This window comes from Lissotriton helveticus, chromosome 1_1 (assembly GCF_964261635.1).
Source record: "Lissotriton helveticus chromosome 1_1, aLisHel1.1, whole genome shotgun sequence".
NCBI classification, from domain to species: Eukaryota; Metazoa; Chordata; class Amphibia; order Caudata; family Salamandridae; genus Lissotriton; species Lissotriton helveticus.
In genome coordinates, this window is record NC_136057.1 from 808,476,339 (window position 1) to 808,488,491 (window position 12,153).

General features: G+C 42.4%; 2 protein-coding genes across 4 annotated transcripts in view; one reads left to right on the forward strand and one right to left on the reverse strand.

Annotated features, from left to right (window-relative positions):
- The window catches only part of DOCK4 (dedicator of cytokinesis 4), a 1,604,094-nt gene that overhangs the window by 1,298,192 nt on the left and 293,749 nt on the right, over positions 1–12,153 (forward strand). The window contains exons 33-34 of one of the 2 annotated variants that reach the window (XM_078674485.1): positions 6,066–6,092; positions 6,261–6,356. In XM_078674485.1, coding sequence (XP_078530611.1) covers positions 6,066–6,092; positions 6,261–6,356 — 123 coding nt within the window. The remainder of the gene's footprint in view (positions 1–6,065; positions 6,093–6,260; positions 6,357–12,153) is intronic. The other variant, XM_078674490.1, reaches the window with a different exon arrangement.
- LOC144817731 (uncharacterized) overlaps positions 1–12,153 on the reverse strand; it is a 135,368-nt gene that overhangs the window by 21,442 nt on the left and 101,773 nt on the right. The window lies entirely within an intron of this gene.

The window sequence follows — 12,153 nt, forward strand, 5'->3', positions numbered from 1 at the left end:
CTAGAGTGGAGAGGCATAAAGGTGTTCAAAGTTGAGTGACATGGAGTTGAAGATGTAGAGTGCAGTGGCATGGAGTGTAGTGGCGTGTGGTGTATTAGAGTGTAGTTTAAAGAGATGTAGCGTGAAAGTGGCTGAACGGATGTAGATGAAAAACACTTTGTTATATACTGTCTGTGCTGCAGTATACCACGGTACTTGCGCATGACAGGGCAGTATATCATTTGCTAATGGCTGCCCTTATAAAATTTTAATGGCAGCCATGTAATTTTCACCACGCTTTGGTTGTATACATGGTTAGGGCCTTGGATATAGGTAAGTAATACATTTCATTGTTGTTCCCTACCTATTTCCACTTTCCACGATTACTAATGAAACAATTATTAGTGGAGATCTCTGACATCATAGCCGGTGGACATTTCTACAAAGAAAAGACAGGAGAAATGGAGGTCTCCCACTGTAGGTCTGTGAATATCATTTTGAAATACTACTATAGTACTGTTTTACGTACCACATAATGCAGCATGTGAATAGACCCATAGTTTTTCAAAAGGGTCACATATGTAGCAGAGGTGGTCAATGTCCAGGTAACCTTTTTGAGTATGAAACTTCATGGACCCCATGAATAGGACCTATAACAGACAAGACTGGAAGATATTATCAACATTTTGTAATATTCAGAGATTGGATTGTTTGCCTCCAGAAGAAAAGCATCCTTGCTGTATTATATAGTTGCCAAAATGTTATCAAGTCTTTTTCTGAAATACCTTTCCCTATTCTTGGGCTAGACACTGTCACCAGTATTAGTATATATGTTTATGTGTACATGAAGACAAAAGAAACACTACACATGTAAGTACCAGAAGGATACTGTAGTATGCTTACTATACCTGATAGGTAAAAAAAGAGCAGTGTTGAGTATGAAGCAAAACACTACAGTACATTAAGCCAAAGCCACCAAAATATGTAAGTTTCAACATCCATTGACTTAACACCCACTCTTATCAAAGGTGTATGACTTATTCCCTAACAGTTAAGGAAAGCAGTATTTTTCATGCCTTTTTTGGTAAATACCCATTTCCTTTACCTGTCTGTGCAAAGCATTTGTATAATCTGGATTAAGAACAATTCAAATTAAACATTTTCTTTTTTTCCTTCACATAGCAAGCATTTTTGATTTAGGATGTTACAGTGAACCCCTCCCCCTAAAAATTACTGTTTTACGAGCACTTCCTGGAGTTCTTGCTCCATCAATGCTAGTTTGACCAGGTTTAAATTTAGCAGTGCAGTGACTTGTAAAAGAGACACTGCAGGTGTGTATAAAAATCCACAAATGCTGCTACTCTGTTGATCACCTCACTGGCATTGGCCATGCCACTGACGTTTCCATTCTCGAACACTTGTGGCATGGAAATACATTTCCATGCCTGATCTTTGCAATTAGGATTGCATCTCACATAAGACACATGGAAGTGTGGTTGTACTTCTTGAATGTTGAAAAACCTGAGGTTTGTGCAAATGATTACTCTGTGGAGGAATTTGAATGAAAATATACATTGCAGGCGCGCTGATGGGTTTATTAAGACTAGTGCTTCCGGTATTTAGATGAGTAGAGTGTGTGATGCCATAGGTCTGCCAAATGTTGAATAAATGTAGGTACTCTAGAGATGAGTTGATGATAAAGAGAAGTCACTTTTTGCTATATAGGGAAGTTAAGGATGGCATAGGTAGGGATACTGATGGTGGGAGAATTGAAGTGAGGCCACAGAAGTTTAGGTACTGTGGATGAGGGGGAAATAAAAACATTTAATTTGTGCTCTGTTCACCATCATGCAGCTTGGAGCCATTCAGTACCATGTAGCACCCATGAAATCTGCAGTAAGGCTCAGGGAAAAAGAAATGAGATAAGATGTGGAGAAAAATAGTTGGATGCTGTTGGTAAGAAGATGGTAGGAGAAGCTGAAAGAAGAGATGATGTAGTCAAATGATCTTTTGTTCAGTAAGTGAAGTAACTCACCGGGCAAAGAATGGAGGCTGGGTTTGTAAAAAATGAAAATGCATACTTCAAAGCAGGAGCTGGGAAAGGACTGTTTCCATAACCCCTACATAAAATGTAGTGAATGAAATAATACAGTTGTCCATGATCTAGCTGGTAACTTCCAAATGGATTAAGAGTGGGCCCCAAAGGGTTTAGAGAATTCTAAAACATTTCTTAGATGAGTCCAGAAGCACAAGAAGGATTTATGAAAGTGTTGGGATTTATAAAGGTTGATGCTTGTTGTCATGGTACATAACTGGCAAACAGTTGATGGCATGCAAATTGGCATTTAGATGCTCATTTGGTTGATGTAGTAATGTGAGGTGGGAAATCGAGCTTATTTCCGCTGACAAAACAAAATGTAGAGTTACATAATAGAGAAAAAAACTCTGTGCCATTACTATGATCTATTTATGGAAAAATATTTCTAGAAAAAACACTAATTATCACACTTGAAAAAGTATATCTTAACAGCAATCACTCGATAAACATGCATGTAAAGCCATAAAAAATAGAAGGCATATGTATGACTATAAAACTAAAAGACCTGTACTGAAAAAATACCTTATAGCTTCTAAGCCATACTCATCATTATAGTAGTGTACCTACTGGTAATGTCTATAGGATTAAGCCAACATTTTGCCTCTCACACAAGAGGGGGATTTTAATATTAAACACTGCACAGCTCCCCTTAAATCCTGCAACCTTCTGGCCATTGACAGGGAGCCTGCTACACATTTCTGTCATAGCCCTCTATGGGATGCACTTAACTTGCTTTTAATGAAGCATAATTTGATATTTGCTTATGACTCCTCCAGCAATGGCCTATTTGGGATACCTCCATTTATGGAGCATGGTCGTTTTAGCCTTATTGATTTTATCTAGCTCTCATATAACCTAAGAAGACGGTTGGGGAGCTATTAGGTTGGGGACTCCCCTTTGAGTGATCATAGGCTATCAGTCACGATCGGTGGTGTTGCATATGGAAAAAAGCAGTAGTTAGGCTACCCTTTTCCTTTACCGTTATCCTTTACTCCCCACAAGGGGTTAATTGTGAGTTGGAGTAAAGTGGACAAGGACCTTTTCCTTTCAAAATGATTGGTACCTCTTACAGCGATTTGAGGATATGCCTAGAGTAAAGTAAGGGCAGAAGGTCCGAAATAATAATAAATAGTTTGGACAACATTTTCAGCGCACCACGAGAAATGCTTACTGTCACCTCGAAGTCCAGCTATAAAAAGCAGACTAAGTGCTTTGATACCACCTGAACTAAAGTCCATCACTTTCTATTGAAGTCTCTCAAAGAGACACCAAGAGTTCTGGAAAGGGTTTATTCTTGTAGAATAGACTGTAACACCGCAGTACTGGCTAGGAAGCGGCTACTTAAAAAGGAATCCTACCATGTGTTGGTTAAGACTAGCGAGTTAAAGAACAGTAGGCTGTTCTGGAAAATAGTGACTGGAAGCTACTAAGATAAACATCAGGGAAGTGGTGTAGACATGTTAATCCTGCCAGAGATATGAGTCAGATATTTTTCACAGCTATACCAGGAATCTCCCATACTGGAAGGGCAGGTGTCGATGAGCTCCCTCACAATGACACTGCCAACTCCACTGATTCGTGCCCAACCCCTGTACAATTTAGATATAGGGGTCCCAGGTGTATAATAGGTGCCCCACACTTAAGGCGCCAGCCTAGATGGAATTCCAGCTGATCTCTTCGGTGCGGGTCAGTATATCTCTGTGACTAATGTCCTTAGGGCTGCACTGCATATGGACCTCCCTAAGGGATGGTCCATACAACAATAGTACCAATCTTTAAAAAAGTAGCCAAAAACGACCCACAGTGTTACCGGCCGATTTCGTTAATAAACTCAGCAGCCAAGATAATGGGCAGGGTCCTACTGAACCGCCTGCAAACTTGGGCGAATGACAACAACCTCCCGTCTGAGCTCCAGTTTGGGTTTCATGCTGGTCTGAGGACTGTAGAGCAATGCTTACCCTGCACATACTTATACACAAGTACTTGTTTGTCAAGGGCGCAAACTCTACGAGGCCTATATGGATTTGAGCTCGGCCTTTGACTCAGTTAACAGGTCGACGCTCTGGGCAATAATAGCTGGGATGGGGGGTCAAGCCCACAATTGTAGACATTCTGAGGGAGCTTCATTCGGAATTTACTGCAAACGTGAGCTATGGCCCAGCAGGGAAAATTACAGAAGGTTTTAGATTAGAACATGGTGTGCGCCAAAGTTGCGTGTAGGCCCCATTTCTCTTTTCTTTATATGTTAATGATTTAGAGAAGCACTTCTTAAATACTAACACTGATTGCCCATTGGTAGGCAGGCATAGTATACCAGCTTTGGCCTACGCTGATGATAACGTCCTGATGGCAAGAACCCCAAATGGACCTCAGAAACTACTAGACCAATTCGTTATGTTTTCATGTATAGCTTAGATTTATTAGTCAATTAGTCCAAAACTCATGTTATGGTTTTTGGCTATCATGCGAGGGCCGGCAGGACTTTCTTTGTCAATAGGATCAAAATTGGTAAACTTCCATTGTATCCCTATCTGGGTGTATTGTTCGATGACAGACTGAGCTGGCGTACTTTGAAAGACGGCAGGGCAGCTGCCTTGGCAAGGATTACAGAAGCAGTTTATCCTTTGCAGCTAGACTGAGTAGCAAACACATTAAAGAGTTGCTCTAAATCTACAAGGCTAAATGCCGCTGCGGTTCAATTTATGACACTGTTGTTTGGAGCACCTGTGTTCAGCTGGGGTTGGAGAAAGGGGAAAATGGGTTCTTAAAAAGATTGCTTGCTGTACCCAAATCCCCTAGCAATTATAGATGTCATCTGGAAATTGGGTTTCGGCATATAAGTGATTTTGCGAGACTGAAGCCCCTTCTTTTATGGTTAAGGATATGGACGAAGGAGGAAACTATTTTAGATCATGCAGTCCTGATTGATTGCCTGACTCTGAAAAAAAGTTCTAAAATACCTTGGCTGTCATATATATATATATATATAAGACCTGTAACCGGCTGGCCGTAGAAGAGCTGTTCCTGAATCCTACCACCTTCAGGCCCAGCTTCCGAAACCCTCTGGTGAAAGCCTTCCTAGATAAATGTGCAGAGGAAAGGATGGCAGAACATAGTAATTAGGGGTATCTGCCACGTATGTGGCTGAATATTTGTCCGCCAAATAATAAATTAGGCACTTCATACGTTATCATCTGGAATCTAGTTTCTAGTGGTAAAAAAGTGCCTGATAAAGGGCTCCACTCATAAATGTAATGAATTATTAGTTCCAAAATTCAGTAGCTATGTAGCTGCACTACAACTGACAGTGATATCACCGATGCAGAAGTTTTGGTTCTTGCTTGCAAACAATATATAGTTCTACATGTAAGGAAGAACAGGTCCAGTGTCATAACTTGTCCTTTGCAGAGATTGTTGGAGGAAATTCTCTGCCAAACTCCTGGCGCAACCTTCAATTTTACTGATTTGCTAGGAAGCAGCGAATGATTGACACGTAACGCAATAAAGCAGGATGCATTGGTAATGTGTGGCGCAGCAACCGAGCTCATGAGTGGGGTTGCGTAATGCACTACTATGTTGAATTTGTTGTAATGGAACAGCCGGGGCTACTGTGTTATATTGAAATATTTTTAAGATAATATACAAATAAGTATTTTCTCATGGAATTTCCCTTTTCTTGAGTTGAGAGACTGTAAACTAAGATATAGAATTATTTGTCAGCATACTGTTAAACAGATTTTTAATCGTTATCAGAAAACTTTTCACTGATATAGTTATTACTGTATAACGACATTAGTCTATTAATAACATTTATTTCAAGATGTTATGTTTAATGATTTAATGACTTGGAAAACACGAAGGTAATGTGATGTGAGAGATTTTTGTAATGCAATTTTAATGTGTTTGCCTATGTAGTGCTTAACTTTTAATTTTCATTATGTGGATAATCTGAAAATGAATTTATTTTTGTCAATGCTTCCTGGATTAGCATCCCGTTGTTTGGCCCCTACCCTAGGTAAGACGTTATTTGTAAATTGTGATACTGTGCCTCTGGAGCAGAGCAAAATGAAGTCTTTAAACATTACTGTGGTTGCTAAGGCGTTCAATGCGTGTACGATCGTAAAGGTTGCCATGACACTAGATGAAAATAAATGTTGATATAGCCCCAATTTTTTCTTTCCAGCCTACTTAAGAAGATTGAGCGGGAAACGTGGAGAGAAAGTGGCGTTTCGTTAATCGCCACTGTAACCAGACTAATGGAGCGATTACTTGACTACAGGTAAGGCTGGAAGAAGTTTGACATATAAACCCGAAATTAAATATTTGTTTTGAAGGATAAAAAGTACTACGTTTTAGCATTTTTATTACTATTAGAACTAAACCGTTTACTAGATTATGTTGAACTGAAAGCTGTTAGCAGGAAATGTGTCAAATTGCCTTAGTGTGAAAATGCAGGAAGTTGCTTTCATTTTTATGAATGTACATAAGGAATATAACGTAACAAAGCAGTACAAATACTTTACCACTTTCTGTAGGGATTCAGTAAACAAATTGGAATCGGTAATAATACTGCCCCAGTGTCCGGGTAATAGATACCCTTATCTATACCACAGAGGAACGGGTGTTCTTCTGTCTTCCTGATGTCAGAGGAATTTGATGCCTGGCTTATCACCTGCCGCACAATTGAGAGGTTTTTTTACCTTAATATTTCTTTCCCTCCAGTCTGCGACCCTTTTAAGGAAACAACTTACACTTTTCACATGTGTGATACTGGGCAGGGTGGGATCGTGGGTATTGGGAGGCATTGTCCTTTCCTCGACAATTAAGAGGGAAACCAAACTGATATCACAATATCCGGCCTATAAGCAGTATATATTTACAAACTTAGAGAGGTCGACCAAGGGGGCATGCGAAGCTGTGTAGTGTCAGCAGAAGGAAACAAAGGCACACTAACGTGGCCACTCTTGGTGTCTACATTATTCCCTAGGCATACCGATGCATGAAGCTGTATGCGTGCGCATGCGTCAGCACGCATGCATGCGCCTAGGGAATGACAGGGGCAACCGTTATTGTTTACTATGCCTTCTGGTTTCTTGCATTGAGCTATTACATCTATCAAGCCTGAAGATCCGGATTCTATAGTGGTCACTTCAAATATAGTGCTGTCGAAAATCATACCCTTATTTGGAGTTTGACCTTGATGATACACCCCTTCGACTCCCTGACAACCCTGAATGCTGCTGAGAAATTCTGGCGAGGAGATGACCATGGCTGTATTCAATCTGTCCCTTTGAGCAATATGGCGATACTGAATAGGTTGACCTGAGGCATGTGGACTCATATGCCATAGAAGGTATGCTCAGTCTGGTGTTGTTTCGTCTCCTGTAGACTCCAAGAAGGTGTTGGGCAGAACTCCTGACCTGCTTGTAGGAGCCCACCTAAGAAAGCGGCCTGTGCCATTGGAAGTTTATTATTTTGACTCCAGGGATTCAAAGGTCTCTGGTTGCTTGTCCAGACTAGATGCTCAAGTGAACATCTTCTCACCTGTAGTGATGCCTGTTGGAGAGACACACCTATAAAATTGCTGTAGAGATGGGGCAGTGATAGGGCTGATGATACCTGGTGGCAGTTAGTCTTGTGGTTGTTCCTCAATATAAGAAGGCCAACCAACTCCACAGGAGCTCCTGATACCCTAAATAAATACAGACTTGGGATGTAATTGGCTTACTCAGCTCTGTGCTTCCATCAACTTTCCTCCCGCCTGCACCTCTTCCACAGAGGGAATAAATGAACTATAGCATTGATGAGGGTCGGTGCTAGTCAATACAGAGCACTGCTGGCAGCACTACCAGGGGATTGCCAGGCGCACATGCTAGGCCCCTGTATTGCCACTTCCTTGAATGGTAGCCAAAATGGCACATCTACACATCCTGCGGCCTGGGGGGCTAAAATGAAGCAATGTGGGGCTCTTGTAAATGCTTTCCTAGCTCTGATATGAGCATTGGGCACTGCTTCTTTTGCACTCTTTAGCAGCCATAGGCTAACACTTAGGCGCCCTGCAGATGAAAGCTTGAGCATTGAGAATGGATTGGTGCCACCAGTCCTGTATTATCGTCATACCGACAACTGGTCAGAGTTGTGAATTCTTGGGACTGCCTGGTATTGTCAATGAGGGCTGTAGGACACCGTGGCATGGTAAACTGCAGTCCACATGTGTACATAGAGGTGAGAACTTTGGCAAGCAGCTGTCTAACTGATTGGCACCTACTTCAGCTCTGAAGAGAAACTGCCTAACTTGCTGTGCAGTCCAACTCTAGTGGTCCCTTGATCCTGTATTGTTTTCCTAGTTGTGGCAACATGGCCTCTTGTCCTAAGAATACACCTGTGAGGCTGAGGTGCATATGCGCTGCGTAGGTGCAGCATCAATCATTATGGTCATAGAGAACACAAACAGAAGAGTGCACACAAACGAGATGGACATATACATCAAAAGAGTTTTCTAACTGACCAAATTGCTGGACTTCTTGCAGACAGTATAAACAATAGCTCCTTCTCCCTCAATAGAAGATGTCCTGCTGCCCACGTGGAAAGCCAAACATTCTTTTGAAAGAAAATTGATGCATTGGCCTGGAAGCACCCTCTGGTTTGCAACCCTTTCCTTCAAATCTTTGACAGGGTCACACTGGTTTAAATTTCAGCTAATAATACTGAGAAGGAGGTTGCTCAGAACAACACTGACACTGCTCTGAAGGGTGTAGCCAGGATAGTAAAGTTTCAGGCAGAGAATGCAGAGGGGAGGTCCAAATGTAAATTATGTATTGAATGTCTACTAGAATGGGTGGATAAGCCAACCGTTCAACTTTTCATGGAAGACTGGATCAAAAATAAACTGAAACCAAATGGGTTGCAGTCCTTTCCTTGCCAACACGATCATTATGGTCATGAGCAAACTGTAGGAGGGTTTGATATATATTTTGGGCAGCACCAGACACAATTTGCTGGTGACAGGTGATGGTCTGATCTAGAGAGAGATAAGAGGATGGAAAGACAGGTACTTTGTTCAGACTAAAAATACAGATGGGTGGCAAAAAAAGCATGCTCACTTGGACCATTAGTGGCTAAATAGTTGTATAAAACAATGAGAGGTGGCTAATTTCTTAAGAAGCATTGGCAAACCCCATAGTTTTCACTGATTTAAGAATGACAACTGTATATGCAAACAATTACCAACAATATCAGCATTGGGTTTAATATATGACTGTGGGATATACATCTCTGTCTGCCTGCTCCATCCACCACAACCACCGCCATGTACACCATATCCCTGTGTTCAATGGCAAAGGTAAGCTGGTACAAAACACCATTGATCACCCAGTAAAAGACGGGGATGGGAGACAGTGGGTCCCAAGAGGTAAGGAGAGGGGAATAAAGGTGCAGAGGGAAGGGGGGAGAGATGTAGGGGAGAGAAGTGAGGCAGGAAATTGTGGAGAAGGGAAGAAAATAATTGAATATAGAATAAGGGGAGAAAGAGGAAAAAAAGCAGAATAGAGTGTGGGGAGTTCGGCTATAGAATGAAGATGGAATATTTGGGGTTGTGGGCAATGAGTCAGCATGCAGACAAATGAATGGCACATACATATAGTTGGGGTACATACAACAGGTCAAGGGCATGTGTGCCAGGACCCTGTTAGTGGCAGTGTCAACCCACCGGTGATGCCTGGGATGGATGGATGGATGGATGGATGGATGTGGGTTGAGTGTGGAAGTCAGCCCTCAGGTAATGGCTGGTGGAAAGGCTAGTATGTGTCCAGCAGGATACCACATCCCTCCCAAACTTTATAAACATTTAAAAAAAAAAAAGAGAGTCCAGTTGAGGTAATTGCAGTTAAGGCACACGGTGTTACGCCATGTCCCAAAGGGAGAAATCTTGCCTGAGTATTCCCCATTGGAGGACCGATTACTGCTGGCCCCTAAGCTAGATAGGGCAGTCTCTCTCACATATCAAGTCAAGTCATGTCAAAAAACTTTAGTTCAGCAATTTCTGCCATAAAAGTATAGTAATATGACATATCGCAAAATCATGAATAACCTTCTGGATCCACTGGGCCTGCTACGAGAGGCGTGGGAGTCTGACGTGGGTCTTCTAGAAGACGATGATTGGCAAGAGGCACTTCAATGTCCCAGGGAAGTGGCAATACTCGCAAGGTCCAGACTAATCCAGATCTGCATACTGCATAGGGTGTACGCTCATAGGAAGCTCCAGTGCAGACTGGGCAGATGTGATACGGGGTGATGCGCCAGGGGCTGTGGAGAGATGGGCACATTCTTTCACATTATTTGGGCATGCCCAAAAATCCAACGATTCTGGACTGCGGTAGTGGGGGTGATGGCTGAGATAGCTGGTGGGCCAGTACAACTTGATGCCAGGGGGCATCTACTGGGGGTTGTGGGAGAAGACAGATGGCTCACACACACTAGGACTTACAGCCTGATTCATCAAGCTAAATTGCACTCGCAAAGGCCTTTTGCGAGTGCAATTTTTGCATTTGGGATTCATCATCCCAAATGCAAAATTCGCTATTTAAGAATTCGCACATTTGCGAAGAATTGTATTTAAGGAATCTCTATTTGAGATTCCTTAAATGCAATTCATGAAGCATTTTAAAATTGCGAAAATGCAATTTTGGGCCGCTATTTACCGAGAGGTCAGACCTCTCGGTAAATAGCAAAAACTTAGAAAAATGCATTTAAATGCATTTTTCTAAGTTGCATGTTACACACACACATGTCCTTTGGACATGTGTGTGCGCAACACCAATGTAGATTACATTTCAGGGGTGCTACAGGGTGTCCTTTGGACACCCCTGCACCCTTGAAATCGCATCCTTATTTGCGATTAGCTAATTGCTAATCGCAAATAAGGAATAACTCCCCATGCATTCCTATGGGCCTGTAGGCCCATAGGAATGCATGGGGAGTTATTCCTTATTTGCGATTAGCAATTAGCTACTCACAAATAAGGAACATGTAGGAATCACAATATTTTTTGCAATTCCTACATGAATCCCGTTTTGCAAGTCCTTAATAGCGATTCGTTATGAATCGCTATTAGGGGCTCGCAAAACGGGAGATTGATGAATCAGGCTGTTAGCTCCTACTGGCGGCTGTGATAGCCAAACAAAATATTGCAAAACTCTGGGGGGCGGAAACCGTGCTGAAGGTGACCGACTGGGAAAAGGACCTGGACTGGTGCTGTCTAGCAGAGAAAGCAGTATATGAAAGCAGGGGGTGCCCCAAGAAATGGGGAAAAATCTGGAGCCCGTGGGTGTCACATTGGATATGATGCAAGGGGAGGGGATGGGCCGGCCTGGGGTGGGGGGGTGTCTGGAGGGACTTGGTTTTCTACTCCAGAACTGATGCAATGTACTGTAAGATTACATTGTCTATTCCTGTAATTGCTCACATTGGTCTTGCCTATTATTTATTGTCTGTAATGATGGATTGTGTGGTTATTTTAATAAATAGAAGTTAAAAAAAAGAGTCTAACCTGTGGGAAAAGAATAAACAACACAATAAATCACCAAAGAGTCTCTCCTTCTCATCAGGCAGTCCGCAGGACAGTCCAGGATCACTGGACAGGTACAGTTGGGAGCACCCAGGAATCCAGCACACATCTGTAATTTAACCAGAAGACTTTGGCAATGAACATAGTATGATAGAGTCTGGATCCTTCAACAGTATGTCAGACAGGTTACAGTTCATACATATACTGTTGGCCAGTCCTCCCTGCTCTCACGTTGTTGGAGTTGGTTTCAACTGTTCAAATAGGGGTGCATCCGAAGCATTGGTGGAGTCTGCTGCAGAAGTTTCTTTGGAGGTGCCTGGGCTCCGTGAAAGGCGAACCCCCAAAGACTGGGACGACAGTGCGATGTTTGGACGTCTTCCGATGTGGCCTTGGTGCCTCTCAGTACCTGCCTTTGGAGCAGCCTCAGACTCATCTCTCATGCCGGGATTCCCTCATGCAGGGATTCCCTTGCAACCTTTTTGCTGGGTTTCCACAAGACCGCGTGGGCCTC